Source organism: Podarcis melisellensis (assembly GCF_964234715.1).
Source record: "Podarcis melisellensis genome assembly, chromosome: 7".
NCBI lineage: Eukaryota > Metazoa > Chordata > Lepidosauria > Squamata > Lacertidae > Podarcis > Podarcis melisellensis.
Window position 1 is genome coordinate 28,126,947 of NC_138539.1, and position 27,283 is coordinate 28,154,229.

The 27,283-nt window shown below is 43.0% G+C and overlaps 1 protein-coding gene and 1 long non-coding RNA gene across 2 annotated transcripts in view; one reads left to right on the plus strand and one right to left on the minus strand.

The window, feature by feature from the left end:
• The window catches only part of LOC309374730, a 154,071-nt gene extending 135,862 nt beyond the window's left edge, over positions 1–18,209 (plus strand). The window contains exon 3 of the long non-coding RNA XR_014170690.1: positions 17,971–18,209. This is a non-coding gene — a long non-coding RNA (uncharacterized lncRNA). The remainder of the gene's footprint in view (positions 1–17,970) is intronic.
• On the minus strand, positions 9,904–26,961 carry LOC309374684 (carbonic anhydrase 2-like). Its single transcript, XM_081919873.1, has 7 exons — positions 26,580–26,961; positions 25,033–25,230; positions 15,428–15,546; positions 14,231–14,323; positions 12,050–12,112; positions 11,267–11,422; positions 9,904–10,370 (listed from the first exon to the last, which is right to left on the minus strand). The coding sequence occupies exons 1-7, from the start codon at positions 26,605–26,607 to the stop codon at positions 10,251–10,253; spliced, it is 777 nt and encodes a 258-aa protein (XP_081775999.1). The 5' UTR covers positions 26,608–26,961; the 3' UTR covers positions 9,904–10,250.
• Positions 26,962–27,283: the final 322 nt, after the last annotated feature.

Sequence of the window (27,283 nt, forward strand, 5' to 3'; positions counted from 1 at the left end):
AACTATGCACTATGTGAATATGTACAGGCGATGACTGTTTTATGCATCACAGTGACCCGGAAGTGGCAGGAAAAGGAGGTGTAACGGGGCAAGGGTGGGCAGGGCATCAGGAACGTAAACCCAGTGCAAATCGGTCATTGCCTATACTTTCTTTTGTCTGTCCTGAATCTTCCAACATTCAGCTTCCCATTGCCTGTCCCAATGATATAAATAATCACAGAACATACAGAGCATCAAGGATTCCTCCCCAATCCATCTATTTTGGCTGACCCCTGAGCTTTAACAAGAATTCAGTAACATGTGAGCAGATTGCCCAGCTGAAGCTGCATTCCAGAACTTACATCTAGCCTTACTATCCCAGGAATTCTAAAGGAATCTGGACTATCAAATACTAATTTTTCCATTAGCAGCTGCTTACTGAGGGCCACTGGCCTTTTATCAGACCCTTTTCATTCATAGTGTTTACTTTCCAGCTCAGAGTCACATTTCCCGAATGAAAAGACACATTGTCTTGGAATAGCTCCGACTTACAAGTTGTTCTCCCTTCTCTGCACTGCCATGATTGCACATCTCCGTTAAGTATTCAAGGTCAATCTGTCATTAAGATGTACATTCCGCTCTTCTCTATGGGTGGCACAATAAAAGAGATCTAAAGGAAGTTGTAACTCAGTATTCTACTTACTTACAGAAATGAGGAAGATGCTTATGGGCCTCCTTTTTATATAAGGCATTACAGAAACAGCCAGCTCATCGCGTAAATGGCATTCCTGTCTAGAATTCTAATACTCTCCTTATCCACAGGCTCAGTTTGATGTAACACATTACATTTTCTCATTTAAGTCAATTTGCATTTTCAATTCATAATGGAATTTAAGTTGGGGAGGAAAGATCTTTACTCCCCAGAATGCTTACTTTCTGAGGCAGAACCTTAGGAAGCTGTTTCCAAGTTTCTCTGTAAGAATGAGAATATATATGAATGAGATAATATGTGAACGACCATGTAGACGGCTTACAATTGTCCCATAGTCCTCACTACAAAAACCTTGCCGCACCCTAAATGACAGAAAAACTCTTCACTAAAAAAGAAAAAGCTTTAAATAGCTACCCTTTGCTATTTATGGTTTGGAGATGGGATACTTCACTGTATTTAAAAACCAAATGGAGAGCCAGTGTCCTACAAAACAGCTGCTTGGGATTACCATCATCCTGAAGGTGCGTAGATGGACATCCCTTTTCCCATGTTGGTTTCTTCCAGTGATGGAGGCTAAATATGAGGAATGCTGGCCACAGCAATCACAGAAAGGGGGAGGTTATGCAATTAAGGGCGAATCTCTCTACAGCAGTCTTCCCCAACCTGGTGCCCTCCGGATGGATTCCAAACCTCATCAATCCAAATCAGCACAACCAATGATCAAGGATGATGGGAGATGTAGTCCAAAGCAACAGAAAGTCAGCAGGTAGGGTAAACTCCTCTGCAGCGAACCACTCACATAGCTAAGCCTCCTCGGCTCTCCAGAGGAGGGGCTTCCTTATTTTCCCCTCCCCCCACATCCCTGCAAAACATTACAGGCTTCCATTTTTATATCAATAGGTTTGTTTGTTTGTTTGCTTGCTTGCTTGCTTATACAATTCCTAGGAAATTCAACACAGAGATCTCAAAGCCAAATGCATGGAATTATGCAAGCGCAACGGGACTTCCCCATTTGGGACCACTAAATTTGTTCTGGGGGGGGAATTTCCCAACCCTCCAGAGCAAATTTGGGGGGGTGCATGGCATGCACAGATCAAGAAGGGGGAAGAAAGTCTTATTATGCAAGCAGCACTTCATTGAATACAAGCCAATATACACACAAAACAAGCAAACGTGAATTGTGCATTTTGTCCCTTTGCCGAGCTCTCCCTGCATCAGCTTGTAAGCTGTAGTGTTTTGCTCCACATTTCTTCGTTTTCCAGGACTATAGAATAGGTACCGGTTTCCTTAGTGCCTCTAATTATATAGTAAGGCAACACAGGCAGAATGGGGACACAAAAAGCATAGTATTATGTAGCGACTCTCCTGTAGATTGCATTGGCTGTTTGTGAGAGACAGGTTCAAATAATAGGGAACAGAAACGTATTTAATGTGTCAGCATTTGGCACATAAGTATCTATGCTATTGTAAGTGCTAGACTTCTCTAGGAAATAACGAAAGCTGCTTCAATGTATTTTTACGTGTGGGAACGCTTTCTCGTTCCTCTGACTGGCAAACATTTACTAGTTCAGACACAGTCATGGATCAAGTTAGAATCATAGAATAGGAAAGTCCACCAATTTCTGTCTGGAAGTCCTTCCTGATGTTTAGTTGGATTCTCCTTTCTTGTAACTTGAGGCCATTGCTTCAGTCCTAGCCTCAGGAGCAGGAGAAAACAAACTTGTTCCCTCTTCCATGTGACAACCCTTCAGATATCTGAAGATGGCTACCATATCTCAGGGATGCAGAGCCTAGGATTAATCCCCGCAACCGGGTGAGCTCCCATTGCTCGGTCCCTACTCCTGCCAACCTAGCAGTTCGAAAGCACGTCAAAGTGCAAGTAGATAAATAGGTACCGCTCTGGCAGGAAGGTAAACGGCATTTCCGTTCGCTGCTCTGGTTTGCCAGAAGCGGCTTAGTCATGCTGGCCACATGACCCAGAAGCTGTCTGTGGACAAACGCCAGCTCCCTCAACCTATAGAGCAAGATGAGCGCTGCAACCCCAGAGTCGGTCACGACTGGACCTAATGGTCAGGGGTCCCTTTACCTTTACCTTACCATATCTCATCTTAGACTCATCTTTTTCAGGCTAAACATTCCCAGCTCCTTCAGCCATTCCTCATAGGGCTTCCTCCTCTGCACGCATTCCAGCTTCTCAATATCCTGCTAAAGAGTTGGCAGATCAGCTTGTGAGATTTTGTGTCTCTTCTGAGATATGAGTAAGTCGCCAAGCGGCCAGAGATTTCATTCACTGCCCTCACAGGCCTTTTACCAGTCCTCTATAGGCCTGAATAAAATAAAAATAGGTTGTGACACATCATGTTGGCAGCCCTCCATGCTTTGGAATAGTGGGTGCTTAAAATAACAAATTGTATATTTTGTTAGCACTCAGCGCATTATGCTGACCGTTTGACCGTCTGTTTTGCAAGAGGCACTTTCAGCTGAGGAAGACAGGGAGCACTTCCGAACTGATAAGAACTTTTGTTCTTGATTTCCTTTCAAATCCTCTGGTGAATGCCACCCTGTCCCCATTAGCAACTGTAAACTAATCCCACGGGTGCTTTGCTACTTCATTTCAGATGGGGCCACCCCTTTGTATTTAATGCTCAGCCAAAATTAATCTAAAGGCAAAATGTTTTATTGCAAATGAGTGGAGAGCGCTTGGGCAATCTGGTCTCTTGTCCTTTTGGCTGTGTCTTTAGGTCTATTAGTAGGGCTCCCTGCTGGTTCCTTCTTTCAAGGAACAGTTCCTTATTTAGAAATCCTAAATAAAGAACCATTCCTGCGAGCCTCTTGGCTGAGGGTGGATTTGAACCCCAGTTTCCCAGGTCATAGTCCGACACCCTAGCTGCTATACCACACTGGCTCTCAAAGATAGATAGGATGATAGATGATAGATAGATAGATAGATAGATAGATAGATAGATGATAGATAGATAGATGATAGATGATAGATAGATAGATAGATAGATAGATAGATAGATAGATAGATAGATAGATAGATAGATAGATGATAGATAGATAGATATAGATAGATAGATGATAGATAGATAGATGATAGATTAGATAGATAGATAGATAGATAGATAGATAGATAGATAGATAGATAGATGATAGATAGATAGATAGATAGATGATAGAGATAGATAGATAGATAGATAGATAGATAGATAGATGATAGATAGATAGATAGATAGATGATATAGATAGATATAGATAGATAAATGATAGATATAGTTAGTTAGTTAGTTAGTTAGTTAGTTGATAGATACAGGACTATTTTTCTAGAAAAAGAGATGTCAGAACTCACCATAAACACCTCCCTTGTTCTCTTATAATGGCAATGGTGTTCACCTGAGAGGTGCTAGTACTGAGTTCCAGTGAGTTGTAGCTGAAAAACATCCCTAGATAGTGTGTGTGTGTGTAACCAGAGGATTAGTGGTTCGATCCCATTCAGGGATGACTGTGGACAGGATTCCTAGATTGCAGAGGGTTGGACTAGATCAGGGGTCAGCAACCTTTTTCAGCAGGGGGCTGGTCCACTGTCCCTCAGACCTTGTGGGGGGCCGGACTGTATTTGAAAAAAACCCAAAAGAACGAATTCCTATGCCCCACAAATAACCTAGAGATGCATTTTAAATAAAAAGACACATTCTACTCATGTAAAAACACACTGATTCCCGGACCATCTGTGGGCCGGATTGGGAAGGCGATTGGGCCACATTCGGCCCCCGGGCCTTAGTTTGCCTACCCATGGACTAGATGGTCCTCAGGGTCCCTTACAACTCTGCAATTCTATTATTGCTTTGGGGGTGGGGTGGGGAGAGTGACTAATAAATAATTAAATAATGGAGTGATCTCACAGTACTAGTGGAAATGAGATGGTTCTGTTATCTTTGGTGCTGGCACTTCTCAGCTTGGTGGACCCATAATATAAATGTATTGTTTTCACATGAAAGTATTTGTGCCCTGAGGAGCTTCAAACTGACAACCCACTGTGCTTCCACTTGACTCTCTTTGATAATGTTTTAACATAGGGCTGAAGGTTACAAATACTTTAGAAATGTTTCACTTATTTTGGATCTGCATGTCATCAGCTTTATTATTATTTTGTTTCTTTTTTGTATAAAATGGCCCCAGTTTGCAGGTTCTCAGAAGGAAGGAAATCTGTTGCAGGCGGTTACAACGTCTCAGAATGAAGGGTTTATAAATGCAGCTCGAGACTTGCTCCTGTAATTCTGCTCTGTAGCTGCATGGTTCCCTTTGGCTCTGGTTGCTGCGTTCAGTTTCAGTTCCCCCGTGCTTTGAGGCTAAAGAGGCTGATATGTTAAGCTTCCATAAACCTTGAGGCCCTGACTCAGACATTTTATGTTGAAGTGTAGAGCCATCGTAAAGAGCAAGAAAAATGCTCCAAGATAAAGTTTGAGCCAGACGCAGCATTGCCTGCCTGCACTCACGCAGTGAGTACTATGCAGCCGCTCACGTGGGCAAAAAGAATTTGGCTGCAGCCCAGCAAAATCCGTGCTAAGGAAGAGGTTCAGAGAAGTCAGTAGCCTCATATGCCGTCTTCTCTGAACTCCTTCCTTAGTGAGGATTGTGTTGGGACGCAGCCAATTTTTATTTCTACCCACGTGAGCTTCTGCAAAGTATTCACAGCAATAGCTAGATTGTTGACGGGGATAGCTCAGTCTGAACTAATAACACCTATCCTGGCATGTTGGTTTCTTGGCTCAATTCAAAGTCCTGGTTTTAACCCCAGTTCCTCAAGGACCACATCTTCTCACATGAAGCAACCTGGACTCTGTGGTTATCATCTGAGGCCTTCTTTGGGTACCCTTCCTCAGGAGGTTCTGAGGGCAGCAACATGGAAATGGATCTTTGCAGTGGTGGTCCCTGCTTTTGGAATTCTCTCTCAGGGCAATACACCAGACAGCATCTTAATCTGTCTTCAGGCACCAGAGAACTGACTGCTCCTTCCACTTGAATAAGACACTGCAGGAGCAAAGCAGTATGCAGAAGCTCCCTTGCGATGAAATAGAAAAAGTAACAACTATCTTAGAACATATCTATCTCCCATCCCACCCTTCATTTCAGTCATTGCATTTCTATCCTGTCTTTTTTCCAATGAGCCCAAGGCAGTGGACCAGGTTCTCACCGCAACCCTGAGAGGCAGGTTAGCCCGAGAGAGACTTAATGGTCCAACATTATTGAGTGAAGTTCATGGCTGAGTGGGGAGTTAAATCTGGGTTTCCACACACCTTAGTCCAAGACTCTGACCCAGGAGTGGAGAACCGGTGGGGGGTTCGAGTAATCCCAGACAACCAATGGTCAGAGATTGTGGAAACTACAGTTTAACAACATTGATTAGCCACCCCAACTCAAACAACTCCTGTCTCTTTAACTTTCCACGCTTTCTGCACCACTTAACAGGAGCTAGATGCTGTGTTATTTTGTTTACTTATATCCCGCCTTTCCTCCTAGCAGCTCCCCACTCCCTATTTTATTCTCACAACAATCCTGTGAGGTAGGTGTAGCTGAGAGCCAGAGGCTGGCCCAACATTGCCCAATGAGTTTCATTGTTTGGCCCTTGTCTCCCAGGTCCTAGTCCAACACTCTAACCACTGCACAACATCAAAGTATGGAATGTGTTTTATTACATAAGAGAAGGGAATTTATTCCTCTCCATTGTACACTTCAAAGTATTCAACCCATCCAAAAGCTGCCATGCTGTGATGTTTAATGGAACTGTTGTTCCACACTTTGCTATGAAATAAAGAAGGACAATTATGGCCTCTCAGTAGAAACAAACAAGGAAGGAGACAATAGTTCAGGAAGGAGAACCCAGCAGTTCTGAACATGTCTCTTTAGGACAAAACTGGCAGGGAAGAACGACCTGTTAATATGGTGAGAATAATTAGAATTCAGTTTGTTTCCTGATGGCACAGGGTTTGTGTGTTGCCTAATCAAGTTTGTAGGAAGCAACAAGCTCCAAAGTATCTTTTAGAAAAATCAGCGAGTCAAGGTTGTAAACAAGTAGGACCCGAGGTAATGTGCTCTGGGACAGACCAGATAATTTTCCTGCTAATATTTTCTTGCCCATTATCACAGCCAACCATGCTAATGGAAGAGAAAGGAATAGATCAGTCTGTCTGTTATGCCGGGTTTGCTGAGCACAACTTCAACTCCCCCTACATACTGGTAATGGCGAATCAAATGCTAGAAGAGGCCTGGTTTCCAGGGATGCTGATTTGAATTCTATCCAAGGCAGGGTAAGAATTGCATGCACTCCAGTAATCCCAATAATTTTTTAATATTCATTCCTAGGCAATGCCTCTGCCTGTAATCCGCTTTTAATAAGCGTGGGCTTTTACAGCAGTAGAAACAAGCTTTGCAACATCCATTGACTGGGTAAGTGCACTGATGCAAATTTAGCCCTGCCTGCTCTGACCTAGTTGTGCATTCCATTCCACATAATCAATGGTTTCCTACTATGGACTAGTCACTTCCCCCATTTTTCATCATAGTGGTTATCCTAATGCTTAATTACTTACACCCCATGCAATTATTAAACTTTATTAAGAAGGCAGCATGGTATTTGCATCGCCCAACCTTTCCTACAATAAATTAAGGGTTTTTCTGTCAGCTTGTTGCTACCAAATCTAGATCATTGTGGGGATCATTGATAAATTGTTGAACTGCAACTCCATCAGCCCCAGTGAGCATGAGCAGTGGTCAGGATTGATGCAGTTCAGAAACATCTGGAGGGCCAATTATCTAGATGCTTAGCTCCTGAAAATATCAACAATTTATCTCTCATTCTGCCAAAATCAACAGAATTGAAGAGTCAACAAGGGCAAAGGTGATATACATGCAGGAATCACTGCTCACCCTTCTGATTGTAGTTTCATATGCATCAAAGGTAGGGGGAACCTCATGTCCACCTGCGGGTGCATATTTCTGGCCCACCTTGATGTTTGCTGCTTACCAGATTTGAGAGTACCAATCATCTGGGGATGAGGGATGGGGAACTGTCTTTAGCTGCTTCCCCTCTCAATAGGATGGATGAAGCTCATAGTGTCGGCCATGTGTTTGGCAGAAGCAGCCAATAATAATAAAGGGTCTAATAGTTTATGCCATCTTTGGACTGGTGGCATAAACTTATTATGCCCGGTATTATTAACTGTTTACAGTGGACCCTCCAGATATGAATTCAATTCATTCTGGGGGTCTGTCTGCAACCCGAAAAGTCCATAGGCAGAGGTGCTGCTTCTGCATGCACACGCAGTGCGATTGAGCACTTCTGCGAAACCCGGAAGTATACACTTCTGAGTTTGCCATGTTCATAACCTGAAGAGCGGTACATAACTAGAGGGTCCACTGTATTTAGGAAAGTAACGCTTTCACATAATTGCAGCGAACTTTGTACTGCATGCCAGCCTTTCCTGGCCTGGTGGTGCCTTCCTGATATTTTGGACTACAGCTCTCAGTAGCCTCAGCCACCACAGCCAACAAAGCAAAGACTCTGTGCCAGCTAGCAAATGGAGGAAGCCCCTCTCTGAGCTCAAAGATAGTGAACACAGACAAATGGAAAGCAGTTGCTTTAGGATTTCAGCTGGCTGTGGCATGATCAAGGGGGAAAGGTGTCACTTTGTTAAATGCGGCAAGCGGAATAGAGTGTCTGCGCCCAGGTTTGGAGCTCCTTGCCCATTAATGTTAAATGAGAACCATCAGTGTTTGTTTCAAAGGCTTGCTGAAGACCTTTCTGTGTACACAGGCTTTTTCTGATGTATAATTCAATTCATCAGTTATTGTGTATCGCTGTCCAGATGTCAACACCTAAATAAGCTCATTTCTTGTGCAGCACATAAGGCTGTAAAATTCATAAATAACTAAGCACATCTGAGAAAGTTAGTTGAATCAAAGGCAGCTGGAAGGTCAAGAAGGACAAGGCCTTCAGATTTTGCAGTGAGGAGGCAATCAGTTATTTTTGTGAGGGCAGTTTCATTGGCATGTAAGTGATGCAAAACAGATTGTAGGGTGTTGAAAGTTGGAGGGGGCTGCTGATGGTCTGGAGAGCTGATGGAGTAGGCAGCATGAACTCTGAGGGTCAAGAGAGCTGGGGAGATAGTTGTAAAGGAAGATGGGTCAAGGGATGGGTTTGTGAAAAGTGAGAGTGAAATCACTGAATGCAGGGGGAAACTGTGGCAGAGGAGGGATAATGATGGGGAGATATGGTAACCAGGAACTGGAAGGGCATGGGTTCAAGAGGGTACAGGGAAGGATTTGATGAGATGAATGTTAGAGGAGGGCAGAGGGTGGTGATTGGTACCAATATCTATTCAGCAGCAGAAATACTTACTGACAGTTTGTTTCTGTGAACAAGGCCCTCTTGACCAAGGCTACTCTCTGCAATTATATGCTATTAAGTACTTGTAAATACTACTCATTTTAGTTCAATAGAATGTACCAAAAGTAATAGACATAGACTTTCCGTTGCAGCAAAACCAGCAAAGAGTTTTGTAATGCTATCTGAAACTAACAAATGTATTGCGGCTTAAGTTCGATTTAAAGTGCTGCAAGACGCTTGTTGTTTTTCAAAGCCACAATCTTGTAATTTCCTCCTAGATTGAAATTTCAAGAGTTTTTATGTTGTGTCCTCTTTTCTCCCATTGCAATAAATGACTAGGAAAAGAAACATAAGTATATATATATATATTTCTTTATTTATTAGCGAAGGTATCTAAAATACAATATTAATTTCTTTTTTTAAATTATGACATTATTATTTTTCAGTGGAACAATACTCTGTATTATAGCTATGGTATCAACAATTTTTACACATAATAGTACTTAATTTAGCTCAGTTGACATTTTCGTAATTAAAAAAATAAAATAACACTAACATTAAGACATGATTCAGATTTATGGCTAAAAATGTAAAACAATTAAAATATTTACACTTCAAACTTTTTTAAAAAGCTAAGAACTCAATCCTAATTTTGCATTGCAATGCCTATGTTGCTACAACGTATTCTCCTAAATCATATGTAAAATGTTCATATTAGATTGCATTCCTGTGCTTCCATGAAAGATTCAAGTTACTGAGTACGTTTAACCTCATATGTTCCATGAGGTTATATATTTTTTTAATTTAAAAAAATGGCTTATTGTTTTCTGTTGCTTATCATCCTACCCATTGGCAAGCTGCCAAATGAAGATCTCCTATTACAGCCTCAGCACCAAAAAAATAAAAAATCACAGCAATTCTCATCAAGCATCACACCATGATTCCCCATCCCTGCCCTCTTTAGCTTGGCATACACACTGCAAACATGCCGCAAACACAACCACACTTTATGGCCTTCATTATTAGAAACGTCAGAAGATGATAGGCAGCAAGCACTGGGGTTTGAGGGAGAAGAGAGATGTTGCCAGTGCATGTATATGGCAGTAGTTTGATTTGTGCTTAGCGGAAAATAACTCAACCCTCAAGGACACAGCAATGTTTAATGGGCACAGCTTATTGGAATGAGGCTCTAACTTCCCTGGTCTTCAAGGGCTGGCAAGGGCGCCAGTTGTCCACCATGGCACAGTGGGACTCGCCCTCGCAACTGAAGCAAAGGCAGCGGAGCTTGTCCATCTGGAGAAGAGAAATGGAAGAAGCAGGTGTCTTCAGTATTCAAGTACTTCCAATTAATTTTTATTCATTTATCTGTCATGTTTCAATCCCACCTTTTTCTCCAAGGAGCTCAAGTATGCGGTTCTCTCCCTCCATATTTTAATCCCTACAACAACCCTGTGAGGTAGGTTAAGCTGAGAGGCAGTGACTGACCCAAGGTTACCCAGTCAGCTTCATGGCCAACTGGTCATTCAACTCTGGTCTCCCACATCCTAGTCTACACAGGCTTTCAGAGCACCCTATTGGAACTCTCAGAATTTGGGGTGATCTTTACACTCTCAGCTTAACCTACCTCCCAGGGTTGTTGTGATGATTAAATGGAAAAGGAAGATAAAACATGAATGCCTTGGAGGAAAGGTGGGCTATAAGTGGAATGAATAGGCAAAACATAGTTCTGTATCTTAAACCATGCATTATAATACTTCCGCATACACCCAACTACACCCAGATATATGCTTTTCAAAAGAGACCTTCTTTGCTAAACCTCTATGTGTACGGGATGTATTCAGTTGTAGCAGAGAAATTGGAGGGAGACCTTTCAGATCCCTTATGTGTGATTTATTCACTTCTTCAGATCTAATTCCAAATTCCAGGACAATGAGTGGATTTCATTATGCAGCACTCATCCATATGTGAAGCTCTTTCATGTGTGATGTGGTAAATGTACTTATAAATCAGTGCGAGTTGTGCTGGTTGGAAATATCCCTCATTTCATTTAACTGATTGAGGGTGTTATGTCTATGAACAGACAGAAGTGAATGGAAATTGTTTATGCAAATGCGAGAATGGTCGTGCCATATGAGAGATTAATATGCTTTTTGCAGCAAAAAAAAGGGGGGGTGGGGGAATTTATTCACCTGTTCCTTGCTGACAGTCACGGGCTCCTTCAGAACAATCCAGATGACACATTCAAGCAGAGGAGGAGTGGTCAGTGATCCTGGGTAGGTCCAGAAATCACGGGAGGCAGGAAGGAGACCGGTTGGATCAAAGTTTGTGAAGGCTGCCTGTTTGCCCTAGAACAGATAAAGCTCTTTGATAAAACAGTCCGATGCAGTAGTGAGTAGATGATGTGTACACACATTTTGCCTATAATTCCGTAGCATGCCAAGGAGAGCTGTGTATTTCTTTCCACAAGTGTATAACTATGAGGGAGCGGGGGGGTGGGGGTGGAGGGGGGCGGGGAGGAGATGCAGGGAGGTCTGGCAGTGCTTCAAACAAGGTGGCGTTGCATTCAAAAGCTGCACGCTAAAAAGTGGTGCAATCTAAGTGAGGGTAAACCTGCTCTCCTTAGAGGAATTGCTGATAATATGGGACTATGCAAAGCAACTGAGCAAGGGGAGGAGGATGCATTTTCCTTTTCAGCCCCCTGCCCCCCCCCACTGCACCAAATGAGCAGAATCTTTCAAAACGCTGAAGAAACCAAAGTGCATTTGAAAGCAGCATATTTTTTTTTTTGCTGTTTGAAGGCAGGTCTCTTCCTGACAAAAGATTATTGAAGAATAATTGCCCAGGTAGAATAGATGGAATGAGAAGCTAAAAGCAATCCCTTTGGAATTCCCTTGCAATTTTGTTCTTTGAAAGAAGAATGTAGGAAACTGCAGTGCAGTCATTCTTAGCTGCCAGAAAGGCAGAAGCTTTACCTTGTGTTTAATGGTGTCCAGCGCATCAACAACTTTCTGTATTCCAGCACAGGCACTTCCTACCTGTGATATAAAAAGGCGTAAAGAAAAGGTTATGTGGATGAATGCATATGTACTTATATCATTTACACCTCACAGCTCAGCATACATTTATATTCCCAGCATAAATTTATGTTACTAAGAGAGCAGTAAGAAACAAAAAAGTGCATTTTAACAATATTATAAAATAAAGGATACAAACTAACACAACAAGTTAAAACATCAACAATTCATCTAAACAGTAAAATCAAATTGCTCTAAATTAAAAATGCTTACATTCCCATTTCTTAAAAGCCTGGGGAAACAGAAATATATATTTTTGAAGGGAACCTAAAAGATAATAAGGATGTCTCCCTGGGGAAGGAACTCCAAGAGCGAGGATCTACCACAGAGAAGGCTCTCTTACATTTACTGATTGAATTTTAAACAAACACAGTGCTCCAAACAAGGTCATCTTGCATTCAAAAGTTACATATTAATGAGAGAGTTAATCCCGCTTATCCTGTCATCTTTCACAGTAAAAATTTAACTGTCTTTCACTATCTTCATTTGGTAAGGGAACTAATCAGTTAGCATTGTTTTAAAAGCTGAGTATTTTACAACCTAATGCCTTAAGTATATATCCACATGAAGGAAAATCTAATTTATTTCTCTGGATTTTTGCTCCAAGCTAGAGCGCCTTGGTTCACTGTTTCATATACAGACACCTAATGTGTACACCATCTGGCTGGGTTTCTCCAGCCACTCTGGGCGGCTCCCAACAGAATACTGAAACAGAATAAAACATCAAACATTAAAAACTTCCCTAAACAGGGCTGCCTTCACATATCTTCTAAAAGTCAGATACCGTATTTTTTGCTCTATAAGACTCACTTTTTTCCTCCTAAAAGGTAAGGGGGAATGTGTATGCGTCTTATGGAGTGAATGCAGGCTGCGCAGCTATCCCAGAAGCCAGAACAGCAAGAGGGATTGCTGCTTTCACTGCACAGCGATCCCTCTTGCTGTTCTGGCTTCTGAGATTCAGAATATATTTTTTCTTGTTTTCCTCCTGCAAAAACTAGGTGCATCTTGTGGTCTGGTGCGTCTTATAGAGCGAAAAATACGGTAGTTGTTTATTTCCTTGACATCTGATGGGAGGGCATTCCACAAGGTGGGCGCCACCACCAAGTAGGCCCTCTGCCTGGTTCCCTGTAACCTCACTTCTCGCAGTGAGGGAACCACCAAAAGGAAAGCACATGTACGCCCTATAGAACTGATTCAGTGTAAGTACGTGTGTGCATTTTATAACCAGGTATGTGTGTATACCTGGCTGTGAAATGTGTAAGAACAGAGCCAGGTCAAGACATTTTGTTCCCTGAAGCAAATAGCACCAAGCATTCGGTCAACTAGAGTGAAAGTTCAACACTCGCATCCTCTGCTATACCAGAGGACAGCAGACTAGCTTAGAGGGTGAGGGATGATTGGCTGTCACAAATAGCTCTGCCTTCTAACACCTGACAGCCACTTGCTCACTGGTCCACTTGGCACCCACTTTCTGCCCACTCAAACAAACACCACAGTGAAGTGGCTGTGGCTTGTCACATGATTGGAGCAGTGCACCCCAGCACTTCACTCTGCCTAACGTTAAAGCTGAGCCTGTGTAGGAAACTGCTCTGTATGCTTAATATTTGGGCTCCAATCATTTTAGCTTTTTAAGGCTTATCAGTACAAACTGAAGCTGCTTGACATTTACGCAGCATGTGGTTTGGCTCACTTGCATGAGTCACCTGGACGTATTTGCTCTGCAAGCAACTTTCTGCACTATAACTTATCTTGGGGCTTGCTATGGGTGAGTTGGGTTGACTGATTTGTAATGTTTGCTAGCAGATAATGGTTCTGTGTCATAGAAGGAGGTTGGTTTTACGTGGCTTTTTGGACCCTTCCACTTCTTAGATGCTGTGATTTATTATTTTTATTATTATTAAAAAAACTCACTTGATCAGTTCTCAAAGGACTAAAATAAAGGGAACACAGTATCACAAAGCCACCTTGAATGCCTGTGAAGAGAAAATTCAGCTTCTTCTGGAGGCGTAAATCACATTGTACAAAATGTTCTCTTGCAAAGCCAACAATGATAGCAAAAGAGGACATAATGGTACTAACCTTCAAAAACACTCCCACAACAGCCAGACCATCGGGATGTTTCACCGCTTCACCAGAACTGCCATACTTTGTGTTCCAATGAACCAAATGAAGCTGGAGCCAAAGAAAAATGCAGAAATAAAGTGACCTATCAGAAAGGCCTTCTCTCAGACTGAAGAACCAATTCCTAAACTAAACATTAACACGTCCTTTTATGGCTGAGACAAAAAGCTACTGAAAACTTGTTCAGCCATTGATTTGCGCTTTTCATTCACTGAGAAAGGCAAACATAGATATCAGAGCTGTGCTCTCAGGCTGGCATTTTACACCCACTCAAACAATTTCCTAAATGCAAACATTCTGCCATATCCTGAAGCATATATTCTGAAAAATCCCTGTGGCCTTTAGCAGGAGCCCTGCTTGATTGAGATCTATTATATATTTCTTTTAAGTCAGTAGGTAATTCAGTAGCTTGAGTCCAAGCAGTGAGGAAAGGCAAGCAATGGTAAGCTTCTCTACAGGTGGAGTGCCGTAATACCACTACTGACAACCAGTGTGGTGTAGGGTTTAGATTGCTGGAATAAAACCGGGAAGATGTGGATTCAAATTCCCATTTGGCCATGAAGCTCAAAGGAGAGGTCTTGGGCCTGTCACTGTCTGCCTTACCAGGTTTTTTTTGAGGATAAAATGTTGGAGTCAGGGAATATGTCTTCTGCCTTTAGCTTCTTGGAGGAAGGCCTAGATTAAAAACATTGCATGAAAGGACTGGAGCCACCATGTAAAGAACTTGCTCCTTGCCCCAGGTGACCTTCATATGCTTCATATCAAAATGGTTGGGAGTACTCAATAAATTTGATGTTTAAATAATCCCACCTGCCATCAAATTTTAGAAGCTTTTCTTTGATCAGAAGATGCCACTATGTCTATCCTTGAGACCTGCTTTATCAACAGTTTCAGGATCTTTTTGAATACCTGACATAAAGATACCCAGAAAGGGGGGGGGGTCATTCTATATCAAGTTATCCAACTTTTGTATCTCATGTCATCCAATTTTATTAATATTTTGTACACCTGTTGAATGATCAAAATTAAGTGTAAATATAAAATTTCATTAAAAAAAAAAAATCTCATCCCATTTATGAGTTATGAGGGTTTGAAATTTCACTTGATATGGAATGACTCAAGGAAGCCCTGAGAAGAGGAAGAACAGGGCCTTACCTCAGCATCATATTTCACCCCGTCCACAGTGTGTTCAGAGCCTTGGCCTTCACAGGAACCCCAATGAATGTGGAACTGAAGCAGCTTGTAAGTTCCCTCAACCGGACCACCTTTCAGCACTGCAAGTAAAAAGAAAGAAATAGCTATATTTACAACGTTTTATTAATTTATTGATTTAAAAATACTTAAGCTGCCATTTCAAGGTAGCTTACATAACAGAAATAAAAACTACAACATCAGCAATGTAATAAATTTTTATGTATAAAAACACAATATGACTTCTACAGATCGCCCCTGAGATGAACATGAAGATTGGATAGAAGGCAGATAATGTATGTGTGAATGCACTGAACTTCCTGCAAGTAGTGCAGTTAAGCCATTATAGACTATGGACTGAGAGATCTCTAGGGTCTCTCCCCTTCCCCATCATTTTAGATCAGTGCTGGGGAACCTTTGACCATCCCAATGTTATTGGACTCCAATAGCCCCAGCCAGCATGGCCAGCAGCTAGGGAATATAGAAACTGTAATCCAACAAGATCTGGAGGATTACAGGTTCCCCACCCCTGCTTTTAGATGGGAAGTCAGTTCTGCTGCTTTTGGGGGTGGGTCCTCCTGCTCAGTGATGCTCTGGACCTGCTACTGGTAAGAAGAATCAGTGGAAACAGAAGGCCTCCCTCCCTGCTTGCACTGAGCTCATACATATCCTGGATAGAGATAGAGAGTGGTGCCTTAATTGTGCTTTTTTCAATAATAAAAAATAAAGCTTTCCCAGCATGAGCACACATAGTTTTAACTCTGCAGAGGTTATCAGCCATACTTTGCCTTTTTCTGTTTGGTAAAATTAAACTAAGCTAGATGGGCCAATGGTCCGACTTACAGTAAGACACCTTTCTAAATTCCTATACAGGGCTATAGTATAAAATGCATGCACAGTTCATTATGTATGGGTTGAACCACCTCCCCTACCAGACAAATAATCCCATGCCTGAATGTACTGTACTACTGCTGACATGAGACAAACTAATAAGGATTTTAAAGGATTAGGCCATGCTGTCCCCGACTAACCCACAAGCCATTATTGACGAGTTCAATTGGGGCGAAGTTCTAATCACTATCTAGCAGCAGAATGTCGTCTTTTGGGAGGCTGCATATTTTTAAAACATTATCTCTCATAACCATGCTTTCTATATTTAGATCTATTTTTGACTTGGTTCTGGATTGAGTACAAACTGAGTGGCACATTCTGAATGGCTACACAAATGTCCTGGTTCAGAACACATATATAGAACACATTTAGAGAGTCATAAGAGTACCTTCTTTCACCCTAAAAAACTTTTTAGCAGTGTTTTTAACATGATAAATAGCTGTAGGGTGTCCCAGGGTGAAGTCAGCTGGGTTTTTTGATAGCACCAGAAGGTTTAGCAAAAGGAGATAACTTTCAGAAAAGCGCAACACACCCAACTTTCCCGAAATGCCCCTTATTTGCACATACTTGGTGTTGATTGTTTGTCAGCGATTAGGACTTGCCCTAAATGAACTTGTCAGGAGAGCTTGCAGCCCTGAAGAAAGTCTACTCCTATTTAAAGACCCATTGCTATTCCTGGGTATCCCAAGTCCTCATATGACACAAGGGACTTAGGGTTACTTCATATGCATTGGTGTTCTGCACGGGTATCACTTCTGGTTAACTTCACACACAAACACACTCACCCCAAACCTGCATGTATGTTGATGAAGCCAAAGGAACCTTTCTATGTTGAATATATAAACAAGTTTATGACTTCCCAACTCTTTTTAAAAAAATAAAAGTAGCAAAAAAAGGTACATTTGCTTCATCAAACACAACAAACTGTGTGACTTTGTCAAACTGCACAAACTGTAGTAGTCACAGGACTTGGCAGATGTGTCTCCCACCTATGACCCACAAGTAGTTTGCCGACACATAAGTGCCACTTTTGGAGTGTGTGAAATAATCCTATTAAACTGTTAAGAGTTTACATATATATTATTATTTTTTAGATAACTCCATCTGAAGATCTCAGGGTGGTTCACAAAACAATTACCTCCCCTCCCACAAACATATTTGAACGGCTATGTGATATTCATCAGCCAAAGGGCTGGCTAAAGAGCAACATTTTCACCTAGTGCCAACAGGTGTATCATGAAGGCACCAGGCAAACCTCCCTGGGGAGAGCAATCCACAAATGGGGAGCCACTGCAGAAAAGGTCTGTTCTCATGTTGCCACCATCTGGGCCTTGCGTGGAGGAAGCACACAAGGATGGGCCTTATAGGATAAATGCAGAGTATGGATTGGATTATATGGGGAGAGGCAATCTTTGAGTATTATTATTGGGCAAATAGGCACATACATTCACGGACATCTACTTTATTTCTACTTGTATGTGTTGTTCCTAGACATCGTGGGGAAAGGGGAAAGGAAGGAGGACAGAAAAAGGGGGGGGGGATTAATCTTCTCCTCCAGATTATATTTACTCTGAAGCAAATCCTATTGATTTGAGTGGGACTTCTTCCAAATACAGTGGTACCTTGGGTTACATACGCTTCAGGTTACATACACTTCAGGTTACAGACTCCGCTAACCCAGAAATAGTGCCCCGGGTTAAGAACTTTGCTTCAGGATGAGAACAGAAATCGTGCTCCGGTGGCGCAGCAGCAGCAGGAGGCCCCATTAGCTAAAGTGGTGCTTCAGGTTAAGAACAGTTTCAGGTTAAGTACGGACCTCTGGAACGAATTAAGTACTTAAGCCGAGGTACCACTGTAAATATGCCTAAAATTACATTCTGTGTTGGAAATGCTGTATTATTCAATGTTGCCTTAGTATGAAATTTATTTGTATTTAAATGTTTTTCCAGATGGAAAAGCAGAGCATTATCAAAACACTTAGAAAATTTAAATAATAAAAAATATAAAAGCATGAATTATTATTGTTATTATTTTGCTCAATACCATTAAAAATGAAAACAAATACGTAAAAGCTGTCTATTTATTCTAAGGAATACTGAGACTAAGAAACTGAGGGGAAAGGTCTGGGGGAACTCTTGCTTTTTAAAAGGGCCATTTCTCTTGATGATCCTCGATTCTCAACCACCCATCCTAACCCCCGTGAGGCAGTTGTCTATAATAGAAGCCACTATTTATGGCATGAAGAGACATTTGAAAAACAGGGTGGAAAAGTGTCCTTATAGAAAGGTGGTCTCTCTCTGGTTGACACCCATGGTCTGTATCAAAATGTTCAGCCAGGGTGAGGCTCAACTGCTGGCAAATTGTGAATGTGTGCATACATTGGATATTTTGGGAGTTGTTTTATAATTTTTTGAGTTATCACTCCAAAACAAAACTTCTGCCATATCAAGGTTTCCAGCTGCCTACTTTAGAGCTAGAAGAGGTGTCTTTCAGTGATAGCATACTTTTTTCTGAATCCTTATATGCTTTGCTTATGAATATTAAGCATAATGATTAAATAATATAGCATGGTGAATAATTACTAAAACTGGGGAAATAAAACTGTATCAGGATGAGCAAAAAACCCTCAAAATGTTCTGAAATACAGTATTCATTATACAGGGAGGAATTAACCTGCTTCAATACATACATACATGTTACATAAATTAATCCATATAAGTATGAGATTGACTGAGCTGTGGGCTAGACAATGATAACCAATCCTGGTTAAGCACAACTGGAACCTCTGGAATCTCACACTGCTCAGAGATTGGGGGTGGCATGTAACATTTTATGTTGTGCTAATCCTTGTATAAACAACAAGCAAGTTTGCCAGTTCACCCATTTGCTCTTAAAATGAATTATGATTCTGTGATTGCAGTACTGCATTACATTATAGACATGTCAATTTCAAAGAGTTTTCAGCTTTTCATGTTTTATTACTCATCCTCCATGAAAGATAATTTATATCTATGAAACTGTGCAATCATAGCTTTCAGTATTTCGCCTGCTTTTAAGAGCACTGACTTTCTACAAAGAACATTCAGCAAAATGGCATGTCAGGAGGGAAAATTATTTTCTATTTTGTTTATTATTAAAAACCATATATAAGTTATTTATTAACTGTCATCAATTTTAGCATGGTTTATGCCACTACATTAAAACAAATTCACTAGTGATGGATTCTTTGTTTCCAGGAGCATGCTCATTGAGAAATTAATTAATTTACTATGGATTTCACAGCTTATTTATTGAAAGGTTCCAAACTGGTTATAAATGCTCTCTTTACATTATTGTTATCTAACATCCTCTTCCTTTTCTATAACTGCATTATTCAGGTGGTGACCACACTTGGCTGTGTCTTTGTAATAGCAGTGGTCTGGATATTTTCTCACAACAGGCTTTAAAACTTCCAAAACTTTAAATTGTTGATGAAACACCTTTATTACTGAGCATCACCAGTTCAGAGACTGATGCCAACTGCAATGTTCTGGTAAACAATTTTTGCGGTGATCTACTTGTTGGAATGGCTCTGGCATGATCCAACAGATGCACAATCCTGTGCATGTTTACTCAGAGTAAGACCCACTTAGATTTATTCCCATGTCACTGTGCATAGGCCTGTGGTGTAAATGAACATTTGTTGACACAACTGCAGAGGAAGAACGGATTCAGAATTGGATTCAGAGATCTATGAGCAAGTAAGCCACTCATTTCTGCCACTGAACAGATGATCAGCAGCCAGAGGCGGGGGGGGGGAGGGGGGAGCACTTTCCTGCACTTGAAATCCCTCCCAACAGAGAAGTCAAGACTCTGTGAATTCAGCAGTGGGCAATAGGCTGCTGCAGCAACCCTCAGGCGTCTCTGAACTGAGGGCAGAACTAAGCACCCAGACTGCTAGCTGTTGTGAACCACTGTGTGATTTTTGGGATGAAGGGCCAAATACAAATTTAAACACAAAAGATGCAGGGTATTTTTCCCACCCAGGTCTCTCCTGTTTCTGTACACATAGGGGCCTTTTGATAGAACTGTGTGATTAGCTAGTATTTGTTTCAGCAAAATCTGCTTCAGTACCAAATGTGCTGAGCCAAGAGGAAAGCTTATTCATTCTAATGTCAAGAGGTTAATTCTGCAAACCTTTTCTGCTGCATGTAGTGGTTACCATACAGGGCAGGTCCATAAAACAACAATTAAACAACCCAGTTATGCTAATATGGACCCAGCATAATTCTAAAATCCCAATATTTCATTGCAATCAGGCTGTGATTGGGCTGTAGAGCTCACATTTTAGATGGGAATCCTATAGCTGGCCCACAAAAACAGTCTGAAGTCTGAACATTTTGCAAGGGATTGTTTATGCACTTTCGGAGCATTTACTAGTTTGGCAAAGGTGCAGCCACCAGATACAGGCAAACGAACTGCAGCCATGGGAGTGGGGACAGAGAAAACTGCACAAATGATTACAAAGGGAGCTTAGGTTTGCAGAAAACATGTTTCACAAAAACAGCATACAAATCAAAATCCCAAATGTAATCCCAAGGGGGAAATTGGACCCTTTTGTCAAAGTCTTTCAACAAATGTATGTGCTGAATTGATTTTCTGCTGTCCGGGGACTTATGACATTTCCGAAGCTATACTAGTGATCATTAAATGTTATGGGTGTGCCATAAATGGCCAGCTGCCAAATCCTGCCCATCAAATGTAACAGAACTGAGCAGATGAGTGTATGCAATAAGAACTGCAGCGATAACTAATTTTATGGAATTCCCTTATTGCACCAACAGAGAGTCTGGTTCCTAAAGCAGTCCTACACATCCATTTTCTTTTAGGATCAATGGTGGCTATCATGTACAGAATAGTCTCTTTATAACTGACAGAATACATGTTTGGAGGATTCTCTAATAGATAAACATAGAACAGGATGTGCCACCAGAGAACACATTTTATAAAATGTCAAAATATCATATAGGATTAAACAGCCACAGAATTTCCCTTCCACCAGAGAGGTACAGCACATGAAATGTTTCAATAAGGAAGTGACTAGATTTTTAAACAGCAGATTTTAAGCTTGGTGGCCAAAATAAAAATAAAGCAGGCCATTCAATATGCAGGGTGTGTGCACCTTGCAGCAGTAGGGGGGAACCTATGGCCCTCCAGATGTTGATGTACTCCAACTTTCATCTGTCCAAGCCAGCATGGCCAATTGTCAAGGAGGATGTGAGTTGTAATTCAACAGCATGCGTGTGTGTGTAAACAGGTTAGTGTGTGTAGATACAAATTAGCTTATGCCTTAAGACTTCCTCCATACCAGTGTTTCCCAAAATTGGGTCTCCAGCTGTTTTGGAACTACAATCCCCATCATCCCTGAATGCTGATCCTGCAAGCTACAGATGATGGGAGTTGTAGTCCAAATACATCTGGAGACCAAAGTTTGGGAAACACTGCTCTATTCTATAAAAATGTACATAGGCATAACAGCATTGACAAGAACATGGACATGACTGGACTTCAATTTTACTTTATTTTTTCTACTGAGGGTTATAGCAAATGTCAGTGCTACCCAGAGAAGACCCCCTGAAATCAATAGCCATGACTTAGACTGCTTGAAATTAATGGCCCTATTTGGAGTAGGACTCAGTTGGCTACAACTCTAAGCTTTTAATGGGAAGTCAGTGAAATTTGCAGTGCCGGAAATCTGTAAACAGGTAGCTTGGGAAATCCAGTCGGGATGGTTGTATTTTTGTGTGTCACATAAACAGGACGGCTAATTAATTTCACAACAGATTATTAACTTGTTAAACTGCTTTATACTGAGCCAGGTCTTTAACCCAGTTTCATCTTCTCTGACTGGCAGAGGCACTTGCGAGGTTACAGGCGGAGGTCTTTCCCAGTCCTGCCACCTGACTTTGAACTGGATATGGCAGGGATTGGGTTTGAGACCATGCAATATGCAAGGATTCCCTTCTGAGCTTTAGACTCAATTTAGATAATCAATACAATTATGTGTGCATGCAGGTTCATTTGGTTATGCATTGTGCCTTTTGAAAACCAGAGGAAATACCTGAGGCACCTGCTGCTAAATCTACATAGCTGTGGCGGCTCCCCCCCCCCCCACCTGCCACCCGCGTGCTTGCAGTCCACAGCTGAGCTGCTTTGAGCATTTCAACTCTAGCCCTGTCCTCCTCCCACTTCTCCCTCCCACTCTCTGCAAGCTGTAGCTGCCTGAGACTGGCTTGCTGGCTGCTGCAGAATCAAAATGATCAATGTCTGTGCCGTATTTTCTGGCTAAGCCACTCTTCCAGTGGATCTGAAAACATCCACACATCCCTTCAATTTGCAGCTTCGTAGGGACTTTATAAAAACACATGCTACAGAAAAGCCTTTCATCGTGCTAGATGTATGAAGCATGGATTTTGGAGGTGTTGTGAGTCCTCACCCCCCCCCCCACTGCCTTGCTCCAGCTTGAAAGGGACTCTAAACCCCAATGAATAATACAAACTCCTAAGCAATGAATAATACAAACTCCTAGCAAAGGATTCTGAAATGTGGAACTACGGGGGCGGGGGGGAGGTGGGCAGTGGCATCACCACTGTCACAATGAGTTGCCAACTATGCCCACTAGCAAAGAGATCTGGTAAAAAATTTGAAAATCTTAGTATCTCTTTTCTTTAAGGAACAAATTTAATATGCACCCTACTGTTAAGTGGGGAAAAGGTGTCTCTTTCCATTAAACTTTAACAGTTAAAGTTTAGAAACCAATGCCGTTTTGAATATTGCAACTGTATGGAGCACAGATCTCAAATCCTTGCCCTCATTATTTGATCTCCCAGCACCATATGCCCATTGTACCCTTTTATTTTTTTTCTCTCTCTCTCACTGTGCAAAATAATTGAAACCAAAGATGTAACATTCTAGAGAACCCAAGATTTTCAGCCAGAGCAATATATGGAATTTGCACAATTGCAGAATTTGTCTTATAGGATTTTGGAGAAGACTCCTCTTTCTGTGTGCAAAACTAGTGTGCACAGACAGATAACTGGATGAGTCTAAAAAGATTGAAAGCACGAGCCATGCAAAAATTCAATTCAATACTTAGTAGGTCTCTATTTTAAAATGTTTGTCATTTACTTTTACAGTGGACTTCACCGAGTGTAAGGTGCTGAGTGCCTTGAACTGTTTTTTTGGCTACAACTGCTGTCTGTTGCGGGAAACTGGATACCAAGGAAGTGGTGTGTGACAGAACTAAAAAGCTATTGGAAAGATATTCTGCATTTCGTTTGACATTTACTTCAGCTCTTTCTTCCCCCTCTAGTAAATAGTGATAGTAAAATGGGGTATTGCAGATTTAAGTACATGTGCTGGCTCTAGTCCACCAGCCATTTTACCCCCAGAGTCGTCCTATTAAAAATCAAAGGAAGTAGGCCTTGGATTGCCGCCTGTGACATGGTTGCTTGCAATACTGTTTGGAAAGCTCACAAGTCAAAGCTGCTCTGGGCTCTTTGAATTTGTCCCCTCAATGACACTGCCAACGTGGGAAAAAATAGGACACTTGCTCAAGCAAGTTAAAGGAGCCAGTGCCTAGTGAAACAAGCAGCTTCTGTCTTTACAGCAGTACCATTTCCTACATTTAAAAGCTCATTCACAGTCACTGTAGGCAGGTGAAAATTGCTGCACAGGCAGCTGATGGAGAAATTACTAAAAGCCAAGCATGCACACTCTTACTCATAAGCTTGGAACATCAGCATCGTCCATATGATCACGGAATTATCTTTAGAATAGGGACTTACAAAATGAGTTTTTTCTGTGTGTTTTTTAATTTGGCGTGACTCTGCACAGAGGATGGTGCTGAAAAGGATGACTAACTAGCCCCCAGTGAACTGTGTGGGGATGTGGGAAGAATGTACTGCAGTTTCTATTGAAAAAAATGCTAAAATGAGAGGGAAATCCTTTTAGGAGGTAATTCGCAGTCAGCTCCCCTAGGACAGCTCTAGCATACCACCACCCAGCCCTGAATATCAGATACCCCTTGTCTTAAAGAACTGCCTGTTATTCCAATTCAAAAGATTTGTACCTAGAAAATATTTTGCACATCAGCACTACACAGGACGGGTGCTGCTGCATTGCAAAGGTCCTTTATGTATTAATGTTGTTTGAAACAGAGGTGAGCATACACCAATCTAAATTGTTATCAGAACACGCACGAATGCCCTGAAATTGTGTCTGTCAAATTAACTCCTATTTGCCTTGCAAGGAAGAAAAACGGGACTGATAAAAAGGAAGCAGATGCATGCTAAATACTCCATAGCTGCTAAAAGGGACAAGGGAGAAGAGATATTCCTCTTGCTGAATGATGTGAGGTTTTGTTCTGATGTTTTAGGCTACAATTCCACACAGGCTTACTAGGGAGTAAAGCCTTGCAGAACACAGCTACACTTTCTTTTGAGTAAACATGTATAGGATTGCACTGTTAAGACTAATTTGGGAAACTAACTTGCATCACAAAGGTAGCAAAACACCCCCTTATGCAAAGTTAACATCAACTAACTTAGATAACATGGGTCCCTTCCATTCCTTTGCTTTCTTACCTCTCCAGCAAAGCCTCAAGTCTAAAAAGTCCCCCAAAGTGACCAAGTACTAACCGCATTTGTCACCAGAGTCATCAAACTCCACGTTGAAGGAATGCCCATTGTTCACTATGTTTTTGGCTGCAGATGGGTCATAACTGATATTCAGGGACTTCAAGGAGGCATCATACTTGGCAGACTTCGGCTGGATGTTGATTGGGGACTGCCGCTCTCCATTGGCAATGGGGAAGTTCTCATGCCAGTGAGCAGGTCCTAGAGAGAGAGAGAGAGAGAGAGAGAGAGAGAAGAAAGCACAAGAGTAAAACACCCACAGACTACAGAGCCATGGCTGATTTTTATTTTTTTTAAAGGAGAAAAACTCAATGGAGGCTTTAATGCCTTAAGTGCAGCTGGGAGGCTTTAACATTTGCCTCATCAATATTGAATGCAGGAATGAAATGATCTCTTGGCCAGCTGGAATTGGAAGCCTTAGCTACCAGGCAGAGACAGATCATGCTGCGGAGCAATTGGTGGGATGAGCGAGGTTTTGTAAGCCTGGATCTAAGCTTGCCTGGATCTAGGAATTGGTGTGTGGGAGGGAGGGAATAACTGGCAGAGAGGGATCTGAAAGGAATGCAGTAACCTCTTTGTATTTCCAGGTTGAAGAAAATGAGTTTGTGGCTATAGCACTTGGCAATCACACTGCTCCGTGGGCATGACAAGCAGCACCTCTGCAGCTTTGCAAAGCAATGAACTGGACTGGCAAAATCCCCACCACACAGTTGCGGCAGGGTCCCATCTCACACAATCCAATTTCCCAAATGTGGGGAAGAATGGAAGGTGGGAGATGGGGAACCTATGCCAACCACTCACACTTAAGATGCAGATTACCACCTTTCCTAATTCACGAGGAGGCAAATTCCTATGTCACACTTGTGAAATTGCCCCCAGTAATCAGATGGGGATGGGAAGGATTCCTGTCCCTCTTGCATGTTGCAAAAAGCCTATGTGCGCAGGAAGTTTCAGGCAGGCTCCCCGCGCGGAAGATGGGAGAGTGGACCTTAGGCGCACTACACCTAGGTTTGACAGTCCTAGGAAAAGCCAGGTGGCCGTGGAAGTGCAGGTCAGAAGAGTCTGCCGAGAGCTCCCCATCACTTCCATCTCAAACACCTGTGGTGGGACCCCTAGAGGTCCTCGCCTTCCCCATTTCCTCAGCCAGAGATGTCCTGCTGCTGGGAACTCTGCTCGGACGAGCCGTCCTTGGATGGGAGCAAAGATCGCACCTCTAACTGCGGATCCATTAATGGATCGCAGCCGCTGAGTTGCGCCCCTTTCTGAGCCGGACTAAGGAGTCTCTCCTTTTCGCCTGGGAAACCTGAAAAAAAACAAAACATAGGCTCTGTCCTGAAAGCCCCTTCCCGGGCTGGAACCGTAGCCCCGCAGAGCCGCCTCAGGTAGCGCCGAGCGGCTGCGGAGTGCGCTCCCCTTCGGGATGTCCGCCCACGGCAGCAGCAGGTGCCGCGCCGGACTCGCCACGAATGGCAGGGGAAGAAGCAGGAGCAGCCGCGGGGTCGCCGCGTCAGGTGGGCGAAGGCGACCCTCCTTGGTGGCGAGGGACTCACCGTTGTCCTTGCCGTAACCCCAAGACATGGTGATGGTGATGGCTCAGCGGCGCCCGGGTTCCTCCTCCGCGTCGTCGTCTGCTGTGGCTCGTGCTTCTGCTGCTGCCGCTCGCGCGCTGTGTGCCGCCTTGCTCTCGCTTGCCGGTGCTGGCGGTGGCGCTGGGGTTCTTGTCAGGGGCTTTTATAGGCTCCGGCCAACTCCATGCCCCTCGCGGACATCGCTGAGGTGAGCGAGGGAGGAGCACGAGCGGCAGGAGGAGGAGGAGGAGGAGGTTCCCAGCGGAGCGCGCGCTCCGAGAGCCGCCGGGGGGTGGGGAGAGAAGGTGGCCGGCTGCCAGGCAAGCGCCGCGCGCGGTTGCCTCCTCACACGGTCCCGGGAGGAGCCGCCGCCGCCGCCTCTGCCGCTGCTCTGGTCGCCGGGGCTCCTGTTCCGTCACTGTAGCGGCAGGCGCCGCCACCGCGCCGCATCACACCAAGCCGGAGCCTGGCACAGGCGAGAGCTGCCGGCGCTGCGCAAACGAGGGTCGCCTCAGGCCCGCCGTGGAGGAGCGGGTGGGCGCTCGGGGTGTGTGGCTTGAGGGTGGCGGGGTGTATGTGTGTGTGTGTGGCGGGGTCTCGCGCGCGTCCTTCGGACCGCGGCCTTCCGCCTGGCTCTGGGCCGCCGCCGCCGCCGCCGCGGCGACTCCCTGCCACGCAACTCCGCG